General features: G+C 44.1%; 1 protein-coding gene across 2 annotated transcripts in view; it reads right to left on the bottom strand.

Annotated features, from left to right (window-relative positions):
- Positions 1 to 18,628, bottom strand: part of SH3GL2 (SH3 domain containing GRB2 like 2, endophilin A1) — a 160,686-nt gene extending 142,058 nt beyond the window's left edge. The window contains exon 1 of one of the 2 annotated variants that reach the window (XM_061630600.1): positions 18,053 to 18,628. Coding sequence is in view for 1 of the 2 variants with exons in the window: in XM_061630594.1 (XP_061486578.1) it covers positions 18,053 to 18,097 (45 nt within the window). In the remaining variant the exon portion in view is untranslated. The remainder of the gene's footprint in view (positions 1 to 18,052) is intronic. The other variant, XM_061630594.1, reaches the window with a different exon arrangement.
- Positions 18,629 to 18,927: the final 299 nt, after the last annotated feature.

Below are 18,927 nucleotides of genomic sequence, written 5' to 3'. Positions count from 1 at the left end.
ATGGTTGATATAGGAATCAAATTGATTATATAATTAGTAACAGAAGATGGAGAAGTTCCATACTTTCTGCAAAAACAAGAGCAGGAGCAGACTGCGGTACAGATCATGAACTGGTCATATAAAAAATCAGAGTAAAGCTAAAGAAGAAGAACAAAGCAATCATAATGCCAAGATACAATTTAAATAACATCCCAGAACAATATAAAGTTCAAATAAAGAACAGATTTGAGGCTTTAAACTTAGGTGACAAAGAACTAGAAGAACCATGGAGTGAAGTCAAAGACATTATCAGCGAAGAATGCAAAAAGACAATACCTCTAGTTAAAAAGAGAGAAAGACCTCAGTGGATGACTGAAGAAACTCTTAAAATGGTTAGAGAAGGAAAGCAAACACAAAAGGAGACAGAAACATGGTTAGAACCTTAAATGCAACTGTATAGTACGTAGGGACAAAGAGAACTATTACAACAGTTATTGTATAGAAATAGAAAAGGACAACAAAAAGGGTAGAACAAGAACCCTATTCCAAAAGATTGGAGAAATGAAAGGGAAATTTAAACCAAGAGTAGAGATGTTGAGTAATCAACAGGGGAACACATGGACTGACCAAGATAAAATAAAAAGAAGATGGAAGCAATACACTGAAGAACTCAATAAAAGAGATGCCAGGATGACAGATTCATTCATGGAGGAACCGTATGATGAAGAACCAGAAATTTTAGAATGTGAGGTGAAAGCTGCTCTTAAAATACTTGGAAGAAACAAATCACCATGAATACCAATAGAGTTGCTACAAGCTACTGAGACTGAACCTGTCCAAATTTTGACAAAAATTTGTCAAGAAATATGGAAAACTAAACAATGGCCCACAAACTGGAAGCGTTCAATATACATCCCAATTCCAAAGAAAGGGAATCCCAGGGAATGCAGTAATTATTATGCTATCGCCTTAATATCCTATGCAAGCATAGTAATGCTCAAGATTCTACAACAAAGGCTCTTACCATATATGGAGCGAGAAATGCCAGACATCAAAGCTGGATTTAGAAAGGGAAGAGGTACCAGAGATCATATCGCAAACATACATTGGATAATGGAATGGACCAAGGAATTTCAGAAGAAAATCACCCTGTGCTTTATAGATTACAGCAAAGCCTTTGACTGTGCTGTAGATCATGATAATGGAATGCTTTAAAAGAAATGGGGGTGCCACAGTATCTGATTGTCCTGATGCACGACCTATACTCTGGACAAGAAGCTATTGTAAGGACAGAATATGGAGAAACCGATTGGTTCCCAGTTGGAAAGGGTGTGAGACAGGGGTGTATTTTATCACCCTATTTGTTTAATCTATATGCAGAACATATCATACAGAAAGCAGGATTGGACCAAGAGGAAGAAGATGTGAAAATTGGAGGGAGAAATATCAATAATTTAAGATATGCAGACGATACCATACTACTAGCAGAAACCAGTAATGATTTGAAATGAATGCTGATGAAAGTTAAAGAGGAAAGCACAAAAGCAGGACCGTGGTATTCCCAATCTCTATGTATGGATGTGAAAGTTGGACAGTGAAAAAAGTGGATAAGAAAAAAGTCAACTCATTTGAAATGTGGTGTTGGAGGAGAGCTTACCATGGACAGCGAAAAAGACAAATAATTGGGTGTTAGAACAAATTAAACCAGAACTGTCCCTAGAAGCTAAAATGATGAAACTGAGGTTATCATACTTTGGACACATAATGAGAAGACATGATTCACTAGAAAAGACAGTAATGCTGGGGAAAACAGAAGGGAGTAGAAAAAGAGGAAGCCCAAACAAGAGATGGATTGATTTAATAAAGGAAGCCACAGACCTGAACGTACAAGATCTGAACAGAGTGGTTCATGACAGATGCTCTTGGAGGTCGCCGATTCATAGGGTCGCCATAAGTCGTGATTGACTTGAAGGCACATAACAACAAGTCAGATTAGCCTGCTTCAGATATGGCTGTCATAATGCATAAATGTGTTGGTAAAGAATGGCCTGGAGCCAGGCAAGGCCATATGCATGCAGACTGTTGCTAGTAGTAGGGGATGGGAGCAAAGAAGAAAACTGACTTAGAAAAATTATCTCTGTGGTCTGCATAACATTCAGGACTATTTGCATTTATTCACAGTAATGCAGCACAAGAGTGGCTGACAGTGAGTTGCTTGCTATGAACTACAAGGTTTCATAAGGAGGGGAAATTGCTGAGCATCTTGGTGGACCACTTAATTATTTTTCTACATGTTGCAGCAATCGTGACATGCTGTGCTAGGTGCTGCATTATTTTTAATTGTATTTTTGCAGACATGCTGTGGACCACCTAAGTGAAGTTTGCAGATGCTGGTGGACTGCAGAGCACAGTTCAGGTTGTGGTCCTTGTAACTCAGGTATTTGAACCCTAAATATAGTATTAGAACCCTAAGCATAGTGATAGGTGGTTAAGACTGATATTTTAAAAAGTCAACAAGTTGTTTTCATCTTCTGCTGCACAGACTTTATAAGCCTCCCTTCCAAAGACTCCCTTCCACTACATATGCACCTTAAGGCAAGATCAACAGATGGCTGTACAGAACCAATGAACACATTGTCTTGCTGCAATTCAGATGCTTCCTTCTCCAGTGACTCAGTAGGACATATTATATTCTGTAAACATTTTTTTAGAAGTCAGGGAATTCATTGATGTGCTTTTCCAACACCTACTGTACATTAAAGCTGCCTTTGGAATATGCATTAATAACCTGTACTAAATTCATCCACACTCCATGCCAGCTCACAATCAGTTCAGATTGTTTACATGCTGGCTCCTTTGTGCAAAACTCTGATTGTGCCAAGCAATCCATTTGTGTGAGCACATTGACAGTGGTAGCTTTCATAAGCAGGGTGATCTAGGTATGTGGAAATCTGTGATTGTAGAAGCAATTGTGTATGCTGGGAACAGGGGTGTAGTTGTCCAGGGTCTCAAGGGGGTCTTAGAACCTTTACTTGTTTGGGAGCAAGGTCCCAACAGGGCCCCTGTGTCTCCAGCATCCTGTGAGCCAATCAGCATAAAAGGGAAGTGTCTTAGCTGCTGAGAAGAATCTTCTTCCTTTACCTTTCCTACTGATTGGAACCAATCAGAATGAAAGAAGATGAGTCAGCCACTGAGAGCTTCCAAGAAGACTCTAACTTCTAACTTCTAACACTCTCCCCTTTCATGCTTATTGGCTCCTAGGGATGTCTGTTGTGGAATAATAATAATAATAATAAATTTTATTTCTAAGTCACCTATCTGGCCGTATGAACGGCCACTCTAGGCGACGTACAAAAGAATAAAATAACATATAAATAGAAATGAACAGCAACTCTACATAATCAAAACCCACCCACATCTTTACAGAATAAAACGAGATTACCCAAAAGTCCCATAGGCCCGCTGAAACAGCCAGGTTTTCAATTCTCGGCAGAAACCTGCCAAGGAGGAGACATGGCGGATGTCATAGGGCAGAGAATTCCAGAGGGTGGGGGCCACAATCGAAAATTCCCTCTCTCTGGTCCGCACCAGCCTAGCTGTTTTAACTGGCAGGACCGAGAGAAGGTCTTGTGAGGCTGATCTCGTCAGGCGGCATATTTGATGATGCTGGAGGCACTCCTTTAGATAAACTGGACCGAAACCGTGTAGGGCTTTAAAGGTTAATACCAACACCTTGAATTGGGCCCGGTAAACAACTGGTAACCAGTGCAGATCTTCTAGCACTGGAGTGATATGATCACGGCAGCGGCTGTTCTTAATCAAACGTGCCGCCGCATTCTGAACCAGCTGTAGTTTCCGGACCGTCTTCAAGGGTAACCCAACGTAGAGCGCATTACAGTAGTCTAAGCGAGAGGAGACCAGGGCATGTACCACCCGTGGGAGCAGATGGACAGGAAGGTAGGGTCGCAGCCTCTGTATTAGATGTAATTGATACCAAGCTGCCCGGCTCACTGCCAAAACCTGAACCTCCATGGACAGCTGGGAGTCAACAATGACCCTGAGGCTGCGAACCTGGTCCTTCAGGGGCAATCTTACCCCATTCAACACCAGGTCAATATCTCCCAACCTTCTCTTGTCTCCCACAAGCAGTACCTCAGTCTTGTCGGGGTTCAGTTTCAGCCTATTGCCTCCCATCCATTCACTTACGGACTCCAGGCATTTGGAAATGGTATCCACAGCCAACTCTGGTGAGGACTTAAATGAGAGATAGAGCTGAGTGTCATCCGCATATTGATGGCACTGCAACCCAAATCTCCTGATGATGGCCCCCAGCGGCTTTACATAGATGTTAAATAGCATGGGAGAGAGGATAGAACCCTGTGGCACACCACAATTGAGAGGCCAAGGGTCTGAAACCTCATCTTCCAATGCCACCCGTTGGTGCCTGTCCGAGAGATAGGAATGGAACCACCATAAAACAGTGCCCCCTATTCCCATCCCCTCCAGGCGATCCAAGAGGATACCGTGGTCAACGGTATCGAAAGCCGCTGAGAGATCCAGGAGGACGAGGAATGCATGTTCTCCCCTATCCAACGCCCTCCTCAAATCATCCACCAGAGCAACCAAGGCTGTTTCAGTTCCATGTCCAGTCCTGAAGCCCGACTGGAATGGATCTAAATAATCTGCTTCATCCAAGTGTGTCAGTAACTGTGTGGCCACCACTCGCTCGATCACCTTGCCTAAAAATGGTAGGTTAGAGACTGGGCGAAAGTTGTTCAACTCTTGGGGATTCAAGGAGGACTTTCTCAGAATGGGCTTTATTACCGCCTCCTTAAGGGCTAATGGCATTGCACCCTCTTCCAAGGAAGCATTTACCACTGCCTTGATCCCTTCACTCAGTCTCTCTTTGCAGCCCATAATGAGCCACGTAGGGCAAGGGTCAAACAGACAGGTGGTCAGCCTCACAGTAGAGAACACCTTGTCCACTTCCTCAGAGGGAAGAGGCTGAAACCGATCCCACCGGACCGGGATGCAACTGGCCGACTCTGGCCCACTTCCTGTATCCACGGCGTACGGAATCGTGTTCTTCAGACAAGGATCTCATTCTCAACCCCGCAGCAAAAAAGGGGGAGGGGTATGGCTATGACTAACATGAAGGGACCCTGCACTTCTGAATTTGCCAGTATACTCCTGAGACCCTACAAAGGAGTGTACAAGTCATGCAGTTATGTCCTATGTGTATAGGCTACTGTGCAGACACATGGAGGATGGGTACAGCAAAGCTGCCCAGCTGGCATGATCCACACACTCACACACATATACACTTTGAATGTCTGCTCAGGCTAAAACATTTTAGAAACATGAATAACCAAGGAGACAACTTCATGGGCAATAGTTATAAGTGATGAAAGAAGAGCATTTCTAGTAAATTGCCAGCAGCTTGATAAAGCTCAAGAGAATTGTTATTCATTGGGTGGATGTGAGAAAATGCATATACAGAATGTGAGATTGCGACTACCCCATATCTAGGAATACACTTCTGTTGTTTGGGACACCTAGAGAGAATTTTATCTAACATAAGACAAAATAGATTATGAATGCTAAATGATTAGCTTGTTAGTAGGATGCACCTCCTGTGGTTAATTCAATAGGCCCTTCAAGTGTGTATAAAAATTGAAAACTCCTTTAATACATTACACAGAACAAAATGACACAATATTTCTATAATTTTCCCCCTTGAAGTTTTTTTTTTTTTGACAGTGGAACTTGGTTTATCTGTCTGGCATGCTGAGATAGGTGTTCCAGTCAATGACTGAGTTCTGGGTGATGGCACAACTAACCAATAATTACAAACTAAACAATGACACAGCTAATTAGTGTAAGAAATCACCTGCTGTAGTGTTCTCTACCAACATACCTTGCTGGCATGGCACCATTATCCTGCTGAATTACTGTAAGCGGGAAGATTAACATGATTATATATAAATAGAAAATGGAAGAGAATCTATGAGACCAAGTGTGTGGATCTAACAATGTCAAAGAGGTCACTGTGTGAATGAAAGCCTTACACAATTTCATTGTTGTTATGTAAGCCTTACGCAATTTTGTCTCCCCCTCTCCCAGTCATTTAAAAAAAAAGCTAGAGAATTTTACTAACACACTATCACTTTTAATTTCTGGTTTACCAGCTTTAGAGGACTGTTCTTCAAGTCCCCAGATGTTGTTGGACTACAATGCCCATTATTCCCAGACAGCATGGGCAATGGTCAGGGATGATGGGAGCTGTAGTCCATCAACATCTGGTGACCCAGTGTTGAAGAACACCTCTCTAGAGTCATGTATGCAAAAAATGACTCTAATTAGGTGTGGGGAACCTTTCACCCTCCAGATGTTGCTGAACTAGAGTTCCCATTATCCCTGGCCCTTGGCCATGCTTGCAGAGGATAATGGACATTATAGTTCAGCAACATTGAGAGGGCCAAAGATTTCCCACATCTGCTGTAAATGAAAGTTAAGACAATAAGTAATGTGCATCTCCTCCAAATATCAATATACTGTTCCTAATTATAAGAATGCTTGGCCAATATAGAACTAAGAGGAATATTTGACTTTTTTTTCTGCTGTGGGACCTCATAGACCAAGTCATCATGACCTCACAAGACCTACGCTATGGGCAGAACTGAAACCACTACAAACTACAAGCTCCATCCCTGCTAGGAAGAATTCCATGGTCAATGGTATCAAAAGCTACTGAACTAAAAGGGCCTCATTCTCCCTTCCTAGTTCTAGGCATAGGCCATCCACCAGAGCAACTAAAGCAATTGCCATCCCAAAACCAATAGAGTTTTTGTTAATTGAATGCATGTTTATCAATGGAGATTTTTCTAGGAAGATAGCTTGTTAATTAAATTTTATTTATGTGGAATTTGTATGGTGCATAACATGATTTAAATTCATCCCCCCCCCCGACAGTAGTTACTGCACAGAAAACATGGCTTTATTGGTCAGAACAGCAATATACTGTCTGATTGGCAATTCCCTACCTAACATCCATTGCTAGAGTTTAGCAATCAATGAAAGCTTCTAAAACCCTTTAGGGGGTCTCAATTACATTGGAATCACTTTGTTCCAGAATTGAGGTCAGATGACAGCCCTACAATATCAAGAGAAGACTTCAAGAGCAGAACTTTAGATCAAAAACCACAGCTGAACCATTGATGTAGGGAAATCATCTGTCCTCACCTTAATCCATTTCTGAGGTCAAAAATACTGTCATTAAAATAAAATTAGTAGTCCATCCCAACCACTTCTCTCCAGCTGTTGTGCCTCACTGCTTTACTATGCCAAAGCACACCATGCAATCTTAGCTCTGTGTGAATGTGGAAGCGACAATCCTTTGATTAGCCACCCCCCAGGAAAATATTGCAGTCAATCCCGCAGCTGCAGGGGACAAACAGACAAGGCACTTATCAGACTGGTTACCAGATTCAGCTTGGTTATCAAGAACTGTACAATTAAGATCAGCCACCAACATAGTCATTGTGGTCCTTACTGCAGAGAACCCTGCAAGATCCTGGCATATACATATTTCCCTTTTGTTTTGTACAACATAACATGTTTTGTAACACACTCAAAACCATCCAGAGAGTTGGCAAAGTTTCCAAGACATCCGCCTTTTCCAAGATGGAGAATGGAATTGGTTTCACACTAAAAGTTTAAAGCCAGGATTGACAGAGCAGGGAAATGGTTAAGTAACATAGTACTTGTGATAATAAATGATAAACGCACAGAAAAGTACAGTGTTTCCCCGTGACAAAGGCAGAAAAAGATTATGAAATGCAAATATCATACAGAAACTGGCATAGGAACATGTCAGTGTCACAGATGCATTTAGACAAGAAGGTTCAGACTAGACTGGTGCCCTCCAGATATTTTGGACTACCACTGCCCTCAGCCCCATCAAGCACGGGTTGGTTGGGGCTGTGGCTTAAAATATCTGAAGGGTACCAAGTTTGCAAACAGTGGTTTAGGCACACCCTCTTCCATGGGACTACACAGATTCCAAGTTGCGCCACTCTGGGCTATGGTTTAGAGACAGCTACAAGCTCGTAGGAGAAACTGGGAAGGGTTACTCAGAAGAACACACTACATGACCAAATCTACACACACAAATGTCTGATAGTTGGCTCCATACCACTCATCTTTAGTTATGAGGTCAAGCTCACCCAGCTCACCTAGTAAGGAAATCAGTTGTTCAAAGCTTTTCCAGAGAATTCTTGGGGAAAGCTTAGGTCTTTGAAGTTTTTCAGATACTACCCTCACCCCAGGCAGCTCACTGTAGGACTGGACACATTTGAAGTGTTAACCACTGAAACCTGCTAGAATTCTCATATGGTATAAGAAGGAATTGCTCCATGTTGTTGAGTTCTGCTGACCTGCCATCAACATATTAAGTGAATTTTATCTTCAGAGGAAATCCTGTGTTATTTAGCTGATGCTATATTAGCATGCAACATGAAGCCCAAGTCTCCAGCTCCAGTTAGGTCAGTGTTACTGAGTGCAAACTCCTTCTCCTGTAGCAAGTCTTTAAAAAAAAAAAAAAGGCTTCCTATAATGGCTTTCAGACTTATCCCATTCAAGAGAAAGTATTTATCAATGCAGTGTTGAGAGGTATTTTCCCCTTAGCTTCATGATCTTTCTGTAACTTTATTTTTCATAAAAAGCAATACAGAAAAGACTGGACTTCCCATCCCTTCAAATAACAAAAGTATATAATTACAATTACTTTTCTCTGGTTGCTCACTTCTATTTTGGTTCATGAAGCATTATAAAAAACACAATAATATTCTGGCAGTTGGTACAAACATACATTTATTTGGTTTGTTTCACTTTACAGATTCAGTTTCCAAATACGTGATTACTGGCCACCCGTATTCCATCAAGAGAGCAGATTTCTGTCTCTTTTATTGTCCTAACGTGCAGCTGCATTAATTTGTCTGTAATTATTAAAATTCCATTTTAAAAAATCAGCCCCCTTTTGTAGGTGTTTCAATAGCATAAAAGTTGAAATCTAACCAGACATTTGTTAACAAATTAAGTCTGCAATCCTGTCCCCACTTACCTGGAAGTAAGTCCCACTGAATTCAGTAGGGCTTACTTCTGAGCAGACATGGTGAAGATTGGACTGCAGTTTCTTATAGAAGTATTTTGTACTTTTGTTAATAAAACCAAGTGCATTCTTAATGGTCCAAGGCTGCAATCCAACCTGCATTTAGGCCAGGCTGAGGTGAGTTAGATGCAGATCTCCAGCTGAGTCCCAGCTCAGCCAGGCTACTCCAGTGTAAGCTGCTCAATCTGGTTCAGCCAAGCTTAGCTAGCCCAGCCCGGATCAGCCATCCCAGGGTAAGTGAAGCCTGCAGAAGTCCTGAAAAGGGGGCATGTCAGAGCCATGTCAGGGGAGGGACCAAGGTAAAGAGATTTAGGCCACACTGAACTCATGTTTGGAGTGCTCCTGCAGATCCCAATTCAGATGTCATGCCAGGAAAAAGGCCAGTCTAAAAAAATAAATAGAAGTCAATGGAGGGGAATTTGGAGAGAAGGCTTTTCCTTTCCGATCCCTGTGCGGAGCTCCTGGATGAGCTGACATGACAACCAAGAGGCTCCTGAATGGCAATTGGATGCAGTGGAACTTTACACCAGCTTCTCTTGAGCTGTCACCGTTTACACAGGCTTCTCCTGAATTGGATTGCTAATACTAGCTTGCACCCAGGGTCAACCTTAGGGATGGTGAGCTGGGTGGTCACTCGGGGTGCCGAGCTGAGGAGGGTGCTAAGTGGAGCTCAGTGACTGTGTTTTTTTAATGTACTGTATGCAGTGAGCTAGGACAACAGAACAAGTGTCTGTAACGTTTTTTACAAGGTTCTATTTGAGACTGTAGTATATGATGATATTGTTGTTTTAAGACTAGTTATACCACTCCAACAGAGGGCCTACTTATAGCTGAGGAGGAAGTGTTGGAGCTCAGGGAGGAGAGCTTGCATCAGGAGCCATGTTGTATCTGTGCTGAACTTAATAAAAAAATATAGGCCTACAAGTCCACGACAGTCATCCTTTGAGAGTCACCCATACCACATGACAGAGACTTCTTTAGGATCCAAGATCTGCAGCAGGAATACACTGAAAGTAAATAAGAGGTAGCTCGCTCTGGGCCCTTTTCATAGACATGGGGGAAAGCCGGAGAGTAGCAGGGTCTGTTACATTGCTATATTTTGCAATCCTACACAAGCCATACAACTTGGTAACACTGCAAAGCTGCAGAACTGCCCAGAGCAGGGAGGGGGCAACTTGACCAATTTGCCCAAGCCCTCACAAATCAAGGGTCTCCTGCCTCAGACCCTGTGCCCCACTGCTCTTCAGAATTCTTGGTATTTTGTTTTAAGTCTCGTAAAATTTACATCAGAATGTAAGATGACATTAAATCTCAACATGTAATTGTGACAAAATGGGACCTCTCCCCAACCATGATAAAGTAAATTGTATATGAAACAGAACAGAAGCTAATTTGAGGCTTAAGCTGGCTGTAAAATGTATCCTTGGGATGCTAGAAGGAAGGGGCTTGCTTATTAGCTAGGCCTACAGTCCAGCTATAAGGGAGTCTAAACCAATGACACTAAGGTAAAATCTTTTTGTATATCTGGGCAGCAATAGAGAAAACACTGGTCAGGCAGGCTTATGATTCGCCCAGGCTAAGTAGCCCCAGTTACAGAGTTTGTTGTAAGGAGAGAAGTAACACGGAAGGCTTTAAGGAGGGTTTCTGTGGCAGAGGAGGCAGCCTGTTCTTGTCATAGAAAGAACTCCAGGCCTGCCACAGAAGAGTTCAAGTAATAAGTGAATGAGAAGGTGAACACTACCTAAGATTTCTAGACAAGGTGCCACTGGAGAGTAATTTTCTGTGGCAGTTACCATAGGGGAAAGCAAACGAGTGGTGTGAGGCCAGGCCAGGCCAGGCATCCTTTCTGAGTGAATAATGGAGAAGGCCAACAGTGGACCACAATCAGAAGACCTGTGAGACTGAGCCCTAGGAAGCAGAAAGAAGCTCTGCCGGAAGGGGTTTAGAGTTTGGAGGAAGTACTCACAGGAGAAGCACAACCCGATCCCTATTCCCTTATTCCCATGTAAGAAAAAATGAAGCACATCTATCATTCTGTTTGATCCCAGGGCAAAGAGGAGCTGCAGGTAAGAATTCTGGCATATGGTCCACACACGCAAGGATTTTCACATGTGACCCCCAGCTTTGTACACATGTGTGGGTCCTTTAGAGGGCAACAGCAAAGCTCCCTGCATCACACCTGCACTGGGCCCTGCAAAGATGACTGATGTGTGTGTGCCAAAGGCACTCCTCACCCAGAGCGCTATTTGTTCTAGGGCTGGATCTGGCTACACCAAATCCCCAAAAATCCTGTGTCATAATTAATGCCCCCAGTGTCCCCTGTTTTAGACATCCCCCTCCAGCACAGCCCATTTCCTGAGATTAAGATATATGAAAATACCTTAACTGGGGGCAAATACAATAGGGATGGCTCTAGATATTGCAAGCCAGAATAAGGTTTAGTTTCATTTATCTTGGGATGTCTTCACATCTAAGTACATACATGTCAACCAAAACAATAAAACAGCTAGTGTATATTTTTCATCTGGATTTAATCCCCCAACTTCCCTTCAGCACAGGCCTTGTTTATGCAAATCTTTAGCAAAAGAGGTATTTTTTTTCATTTTAAGACTATGGATTTTTTAAAATGAGAGCTTTTTATACATCCAGCCACAATTCATACCTCCACAAACAATGACACAAATAAAAGTTAATTGACTTTCTCAATTGCCAGTTTGTGTTTGCTGCTTCCATCATGGGGTAGGGGTGGGGGTGTGACCAATAAAAGGCACCTTGCTCTCAGCCAGTGTGAAAGCCAAGCATGTCACCAACAGCTCTGTTGATGGCTGATCTAAAAGGAGAATCAATGCCCCAAATTCTGGAACAGGTGTGGGGGTAGAGTATGAGCTGCTCGAATCTGGAAGTATAAAACTCTGTTAAGAACTTAAGATCAGCATGTATTATGAGCCAAATCCAAACCACTTTGAATCCAGGCTTGCTTTGTCATGTGGCTTATTGCTGCGGTTCCTCTTGCTAGTCTCCTCCCCTCATTTCTTTCCCAAGCAAACGTGCTTCTGAAGGAATGGGAGAACAGGCAACAAGGAAGGTCTGCTGAAGATCTTGCTGTGAGGATTTGAACTATCATTGAAGAAGACCAAGGAAAGAACTATGTGGCAGGAACTGCCCTGTCTTCCTAGCCCGGATGTAGTCACCAGCTCTGCCCCTGGACCTGATCTGTGGGACACAGTATGTCAGGGGAAGGACTGTTCCTTAGCAAGGGCAAGGCAGCCAGAGCCGTCACTGACATCTGCTGAAACTTTCAGAACTGTAACTTTCAAATCTTGCTTCAATTGTGTCATGACTTTTTAGATTGTGAGGGCAGGGACTGTCTTAGAACCAATTATTGTAAGCCGCTCCAAGAGTCTTTTTTGACTAAAGGGCAGAGTATAAGTGCTGTAACTAACTAATCAACCTAAGTGATGCTTCATAGGCCTCTCCTTAACTGGCTTGACTGCTCCAAACCATTCCTTGGAGTGTGATTTCCTCCTGGGGTTCATGGGACTTGAAGCTTTCTGTGCCCTTTAAGTCAGTAAATCGGGCCAGGAGGCACTGAAAGCAAACACCATGAAGTCTGGCAGAAAGCAATAGGCTTAGTTGTGAGGCAAGAACCCAGTGGAACTTGCTTCTGGATAAACATGCCTACAATTATGCTGTTAAAGACCAATAGGGTCTGTCTTGTGGGCACAAATCAACCTATCATGAGGCAGAATGAGAGGGCTGCCCCTGGCTGATGATTTAAGACATCATGAAATGGCAGCAAATTAACTAACTAACCAACCCACCATTTATGATGTTGTCACTGTATTTTTACTGTTAAGGAGTAGGGAGGTATGCTCAGTTTTCCGCCTCAAGTGCCCAAATGTCCTTGACTTTAATGGGTAGGGCTCCATTTACTGTTCTGCCCCAGGCAGCAAAACATCTTGGTCCAACCCTGTCAAAGGAAGAGAAGGGATGCCTGGCACTGTTCTTGTACAGTGGCAAACTCAAAGTCTCCAGTCACCCTATAAATGGGTGCTGATAACCAATGAAGAACTATAAGAGACTGTATATTAGGCTGGTCAAAGGTGTGCCTGTGGGTATTGCTTTACAAGGACTGCCAGAGGAATAATCATGTAGCAAAAACAAGTCTTGTGGCCCCATAAAGACTAACAAATGTATTATGTCCTACATTTTCATGGACTACAGTCTACTCAAGATGCATCCAGTGGACACCAGTCCATGAAGAATTAAGCCATAATACATTTGTTAAGGTCTTTACATCGCCACAAACATCTTTGCTATTTCTGTTTTATAATGACTTATTGATCAAATACGTTGAGGACAAAAGATATTTTGCTGCAGCTCTGAAGGATCTGCTTGAAAACATCTGGCATAGCACATTCTGCAGACTCCCTTGCATCTTCCACTTGGCTCAGTGCTTGCTGTCTTTGTGATATGCCATGACCCAGATGACACGGGTTAGTCTCTCAGAATTAAAATGTGATTAATCCTGCACAAGATATTGGTTTCTGGAGTGCCTTCTAGCCACATGGTTTTCCTTTCAGAACCAATCCATTTGCTCAGACTGTCTCTGTCACCACAGGGAGGCAACAACCATCCCAGAGTTTTACTTTGCAGCCTTTTAAAGCTCAGATACCTTTTCCTCTCCACTGTTAACTTCCACCCTTGCAACATTGGTTTATGGCCCTAAGGCTTTACTTTACTATTAACACTGTTCCCAGTGGAGACATTCAAAGCCTCTCTCAAATACACACTTGCACATGATTGACCTGAAGCAGTCTATGGCTTGCTTTAGTATGCAGAAAAAGGCAAAGGAGACGGTTGACAGAGGTTCATAATACTACAAAGTTTGGCTTCAACCAATTCTTACCTGGTATACCATGGCTGGTTTGCCAATATAAAGACTGTCATATTTCTCTTTATTTCTACCCTCTGCCCAACCTGGAACCTGTGGACTTTGTTTAAGATGCAAAACAGATCTGGGTAGCAGCCATGTTATTATAGTGTCCTGGAAGCAGGAAAAGAATTTGGGCTGAACTTCCCCCACCCACAGGCCAGATGCTATAAACTTTTATGGGGGGCTTGCCCGTTCCAAGTTAGAAGAGCTCTGGGGAGGATTTATTAGGAATAAAAGAAAAACACTTCCTCCAATCCTGATTGCACACACACCCAACTCTTTCCTCTTAAAACAGAAGTGGAGAACATGTGGCCCTCCAGATGTTGTTGGACTGCATCCCTGACTGTTGGCCATACTTCCTGGGACTTGTGGACTCTGGAGTCCAACATGTGGATGGCCACAGGTTCCATACCCTTGCTCTGAGAAGAGATCAGAGTCTCCAACAGCTTAAAAATCTTTCAGTGGGCAGTACATAGCAACCAGCTCTAGTCCTTCCCAAAATTCTATCATAGTGTGGAAGGTCAAAACAGCTCTCCCCATACTGAACACTTTGGATTTTGAGCTGTATAAGCAGATTCCTGCTCATCTAGTTCCAAACCTCCAGAATTAGAACGATAAAGCAATAGTACTAGACTGCTGAGGCCCAGGGATAGGGGAATTGGAAGTCATTCATCTAGATTCTAGCCTATTCTTGCCCTATTGCTGCTGCAGGTGTGCGTGTGTTCCCGATTATTTATCTCTGTTCCTCATTGGAGCTTGGTCTGTTCTCAACTACCCAATTTTTGTATACAAACTTGTAATCTTTAAGTATTAACCTAAAAATGTAATGTACAAAGCAACTTAGGGATACACACAGAAGGCTAAGGCTATAATCCAATATAAACTTACCTGGGAGTAAGTCCCATTGAATCCAATGGATCTTACTTCTGAGTAGACACAGATTGCAGCCTAAAGCCAGGAACTGGAGCCATGTTGGGGAAAAAAACCCAGGAGGTATAGTCCAAAAATTCATATGGAATGTGAAAGTGCCCAGCAGTAGAAGGCTAAAAGTGATTTGTAGGTGTGAGCCTTGTCAGATTATGGTAACTGGAAGGCAGAAGAGGTTAAAAAGGTGAACAAAGGACAAAGAGTCATAAAATTCATTTCCTTAACTCAGACCATGCACATTTTATGGAGACCAAGCGAGTCTAACTGCAAATTTTGGGGAAAGCCACAATTAAATTAAGAAGAGGCATCCTTTATTTTAGGTAGAGGTTTTTGAGATTTCTGCAGTTTTATCTGTTTATTCAGTCGTTAAAAATATTTCACACAATTTTTAAAAATTGAAAATTTAAAAAATAATTGAAATTTAAAATGTCAGGAGTTATATCAAATGTGATTTAACAAACAAGTTATATTCCGTGCCTTTAGAACAATACACTTTGTTGCATGGAAATAGTTGAGAGTATGACACATGCACACAGTATTAATTCATTCACACTTTATTTAACCATCATGAAAGTTTCAGAGGCAACCCCACTCACACACCCAATGTAAGTACAACGTAAGTTTGGGTGGCAGGATAGAGGGTTGTTGTAAAACTCACTGGATTTTTGCTACTGATTACAATGGGAGAGAAAATGCTTAAAATATTGATCAAAATCTGTGTTTAAATGTAGTAATATCATACATAGTGTAAGCCTCTACCTGACATATCTACTTCATGAGGAAGCTCACTGGGACTTACACTGAAGTGGGTATATAATTACAGCTCTAATATAATTGGACCATATTTCTAGTATTTCCCATTTTAATAGCCTGTTTGTTAAAGACTCTTGCTGCTCCTATGAATACTAATGCAATTCAAGAATCTTCTTGTTGACTGTAAGAGAATCCTTTTCCACTCATTTTCCTTTAATCCCAAACACTCCTGACTAGTTATAAGACTGCCAAAACCCATCTTCTCCTCTCCCAAACATATTCCACTGCAAGTACTCCTGATGCAGCCAGAGACCAACAGGAAGGAAATCATATAATAAGTCAACCAAGACCACTGCACATTTATGTCATGGTTATAACAAACATGTCATGTTGACATCAAACGATCGTTGCAATACAGTGTGACATTCCCATTCCCCTAAGAGACTATTTGCCACAGCTCACTCAGTCTGCAACAGTCGAAACTGGCTATTAATGAGCTTTAGAGTAAAAGATGACAGAATGAAAATTTGTAGTCATGTGTCAGTAGAAGTGGTAGAAGAGGATGCAGTGGTGCAAGGTCCTGAAAGGCATTACGCTGCACCGCATCCTGCAAAACAGATTCACTACGGTGATATCTTAAATGGCTGGATGTAATCTTGAAGATACTTCACAAGCAGCATTATACAACATGTAGCCTTCATTGTGCATCCCACAGATACTAAGAAGGAACTAATTTGACTCCCTGACCCAGGTCTGTGCCAGCATAAATTGGACCAAATCAGAATCTGATTCCTTGGTTTGCAATATAACAATACGACCTAAAGTACTACCATTAAATCACCTGACTTCACTCTCCACATCACTGTATTACTCAGATGTATGTCACCACTGGTCACTACACAGCAGTCTGAACAATTATACTCTTAAAAACACTGCAGGCTGACATACACACACAGGATTATATTTCAAGGAATATCCCTTCCTACTGAGAAGGGGTGTAGGATCCTCTACCCTAAACAAATCTAATTTCACCCTGTACAGAAACAGTTTTGTGACATCCAAGTTACGTTTTAAGATACCCACCACGACCAAAACAAAAACATACAAAAAAGAAGCCATCCCTCTCTTTTTTTCCTAGCACGAAAACAGCTCAAAGTGCGCGTCAACTCCAAACTGGGGTTTAAAAGCCACGTTTCCGTGTATCCCGAGAATAAAGTTTAACGTAGTTCTAGGATCTGCTGCTATCCAAGGACTCCATGACGCCGATCACCTTATGGAGGGGAAGGGGGGGTTTCCAGTTACGAGGTTGGGGGGAGGCAAGGGGGGCACAGTCAGGGACCCCGTGTGATGGTGCGCCTTGGGAGAGTAAGGCTCAGAGCCGACACCCCTGCAAGGTCACTGGAAGAGGGTTTGTACATAATCCGTGGGCCAGCCGGACAGTCCACTGGGAGGGGAGGGAAGCAGTACCATTCCCCAAGCCTCCGCCTCGTCTTCCGCCCTCCACCAGACAGCCGCCCGCGGCACCCTCAGCCAACCTGCTGGGCTTGGTACTTCCCTCCCTTCCTCCCCCGCTTCTCTCGGCTCGAGATAGGCTGCAGGGGCAGCAGCGCGGAGGATAAAAGAGCCCCCAACCGTTCCGGCGCCGTGCAGTGGCTGAAGTGCTCTGGAGGGGGGGGGGAGAGGAGGGGCGCAGGTCCCGGCGCCTGCCGGTAACCGGTCTGAGCGCCTCCCACTGAACGATGCCAGGGAGAGGACGAAAAACATTAGCAAGTAATGAAGCGGCGAGCGACTCGGGTGGCTCTGGGTGCTTCTTCCCCCCCCCCCCGGAAATCACACAGTGCGGAACTCCTCGATCTCCCTGCCGCTGGTAGAGCTGCCCGGCCAAGCACAACTCCCCAGGGCGCTTTTCTCCCAGGCAAGGCCGGTTGGGAAGAGAGCGCAGGAGGACTGGCAACTGACGAAGATGGGACAGACCCCTCCCCATGTCCTCTGCTCCTTCCCCAGGCCCTTTTAAGTAAGGGGGCACCAAGTGCCCGCATCTCGACAGCCCTCCCTCCACAAGCTGCCAGCGTCAATCGCCCGCCTTTAGGCAAACGAGCCCTATCCACCCCAAACGCAGCGCCCCCTAGAGGCCCCCCTTGGCTCACGCCATCTGCCGCACGGCAAGAGATCGCCGGCTCGGAGGGATAGCGCTGCCCTTTCCACCGGACACCCATCCCACCACACGCCGCTGCCTGGGGTCAGCGAGCTGGGAAAACCCGATCCTCCGTGCGCCCCCGATCCTCTACCTGGGTGGCTTTGTGGAACTGTTTCTTCAAGCCCGCCACAGACATCGCCGCTGGATACTGCCGAGAGCTCTGAAGGGGGAGATGCTGAAGAGTCGGCGGTCTGCCAAAGGACGGGGCTCGGCTTGCTTCTCCCTCCGTTTCCAGCCGCTCTCGCCTCCTGCCTGAACGGGGCTGAGCAGATGCCGGGCTCTGGTGCAGAAGCACCCTGACGTCAAATCAAGGGAACCCGGCCTCTTAAAGGGACAGCCCTTCGCTTGCCGCTGCCTCGCCTTGTAGAGCCAGGATTAGAAGCGGCGGCCCTCCTGGTAGGCTTTATTATGCTGCCGTTGCTTTCCAGGACCGGCCGACCAGCCAGCGCCCTAGGCTGCGCATGTTTACTCTGAAGTAGTCCGATGCACGGATATCAGCGAGCCTCGCCGCAGCCCCATCCTGTGCGCGTTTGCGGGGATATATACTACTCAATGGGGCTTACTCCTAAGTAAGTGCCGAGGAACTTGCAGCCGCGAATGCTTGGAGGTATAGACCACGGATTCGAACCTCACTTCGGGCGGAAATCCGCGGAGCAATTCACCTCGGGACAAAATGCTATGCAGAGGATGCTAAACGCAGGGTGCAAGCAGTACTTACTTCAGAGTAAAGACTGATGTGTAAAAGGGGAGTAGCGATCTGCCTCAACGGGCTTGCTTGCGTCATCCATGTTTTTTTTTTTACTACGGAAAAAAGGCAAATGGCGACCCTATGAATAGGGTTTTCTTGGTAAACAGCATTCAGAGGTCGTTTTACCATTGCCTTCCTCTGAGGCTGAGAGGCAGTGACTGCCCAAGGTCACCCAGTGAGCTTCATGGCTGTGGGGATTCGAACCCTGGTCTCCCAGG

This window comes from Rhineura floridana, chromosome 1 (assembly GCF_030035675.1).
Source record: "Rhineura floridana isolate rRhiFlo1 chromosome 1, rRhiFlo1.hap2, whole genome shotgun sequence".
Taxonomy (NCBI): Eukaryota; Metazoa; Chordata; class Lepidosauria; order Squamata; family Rhineuridae; genus Rhineura; species Rhineura floridana.
This window is presented reverse-complemented; position numbering and strand designations above follow the sequence as displayed.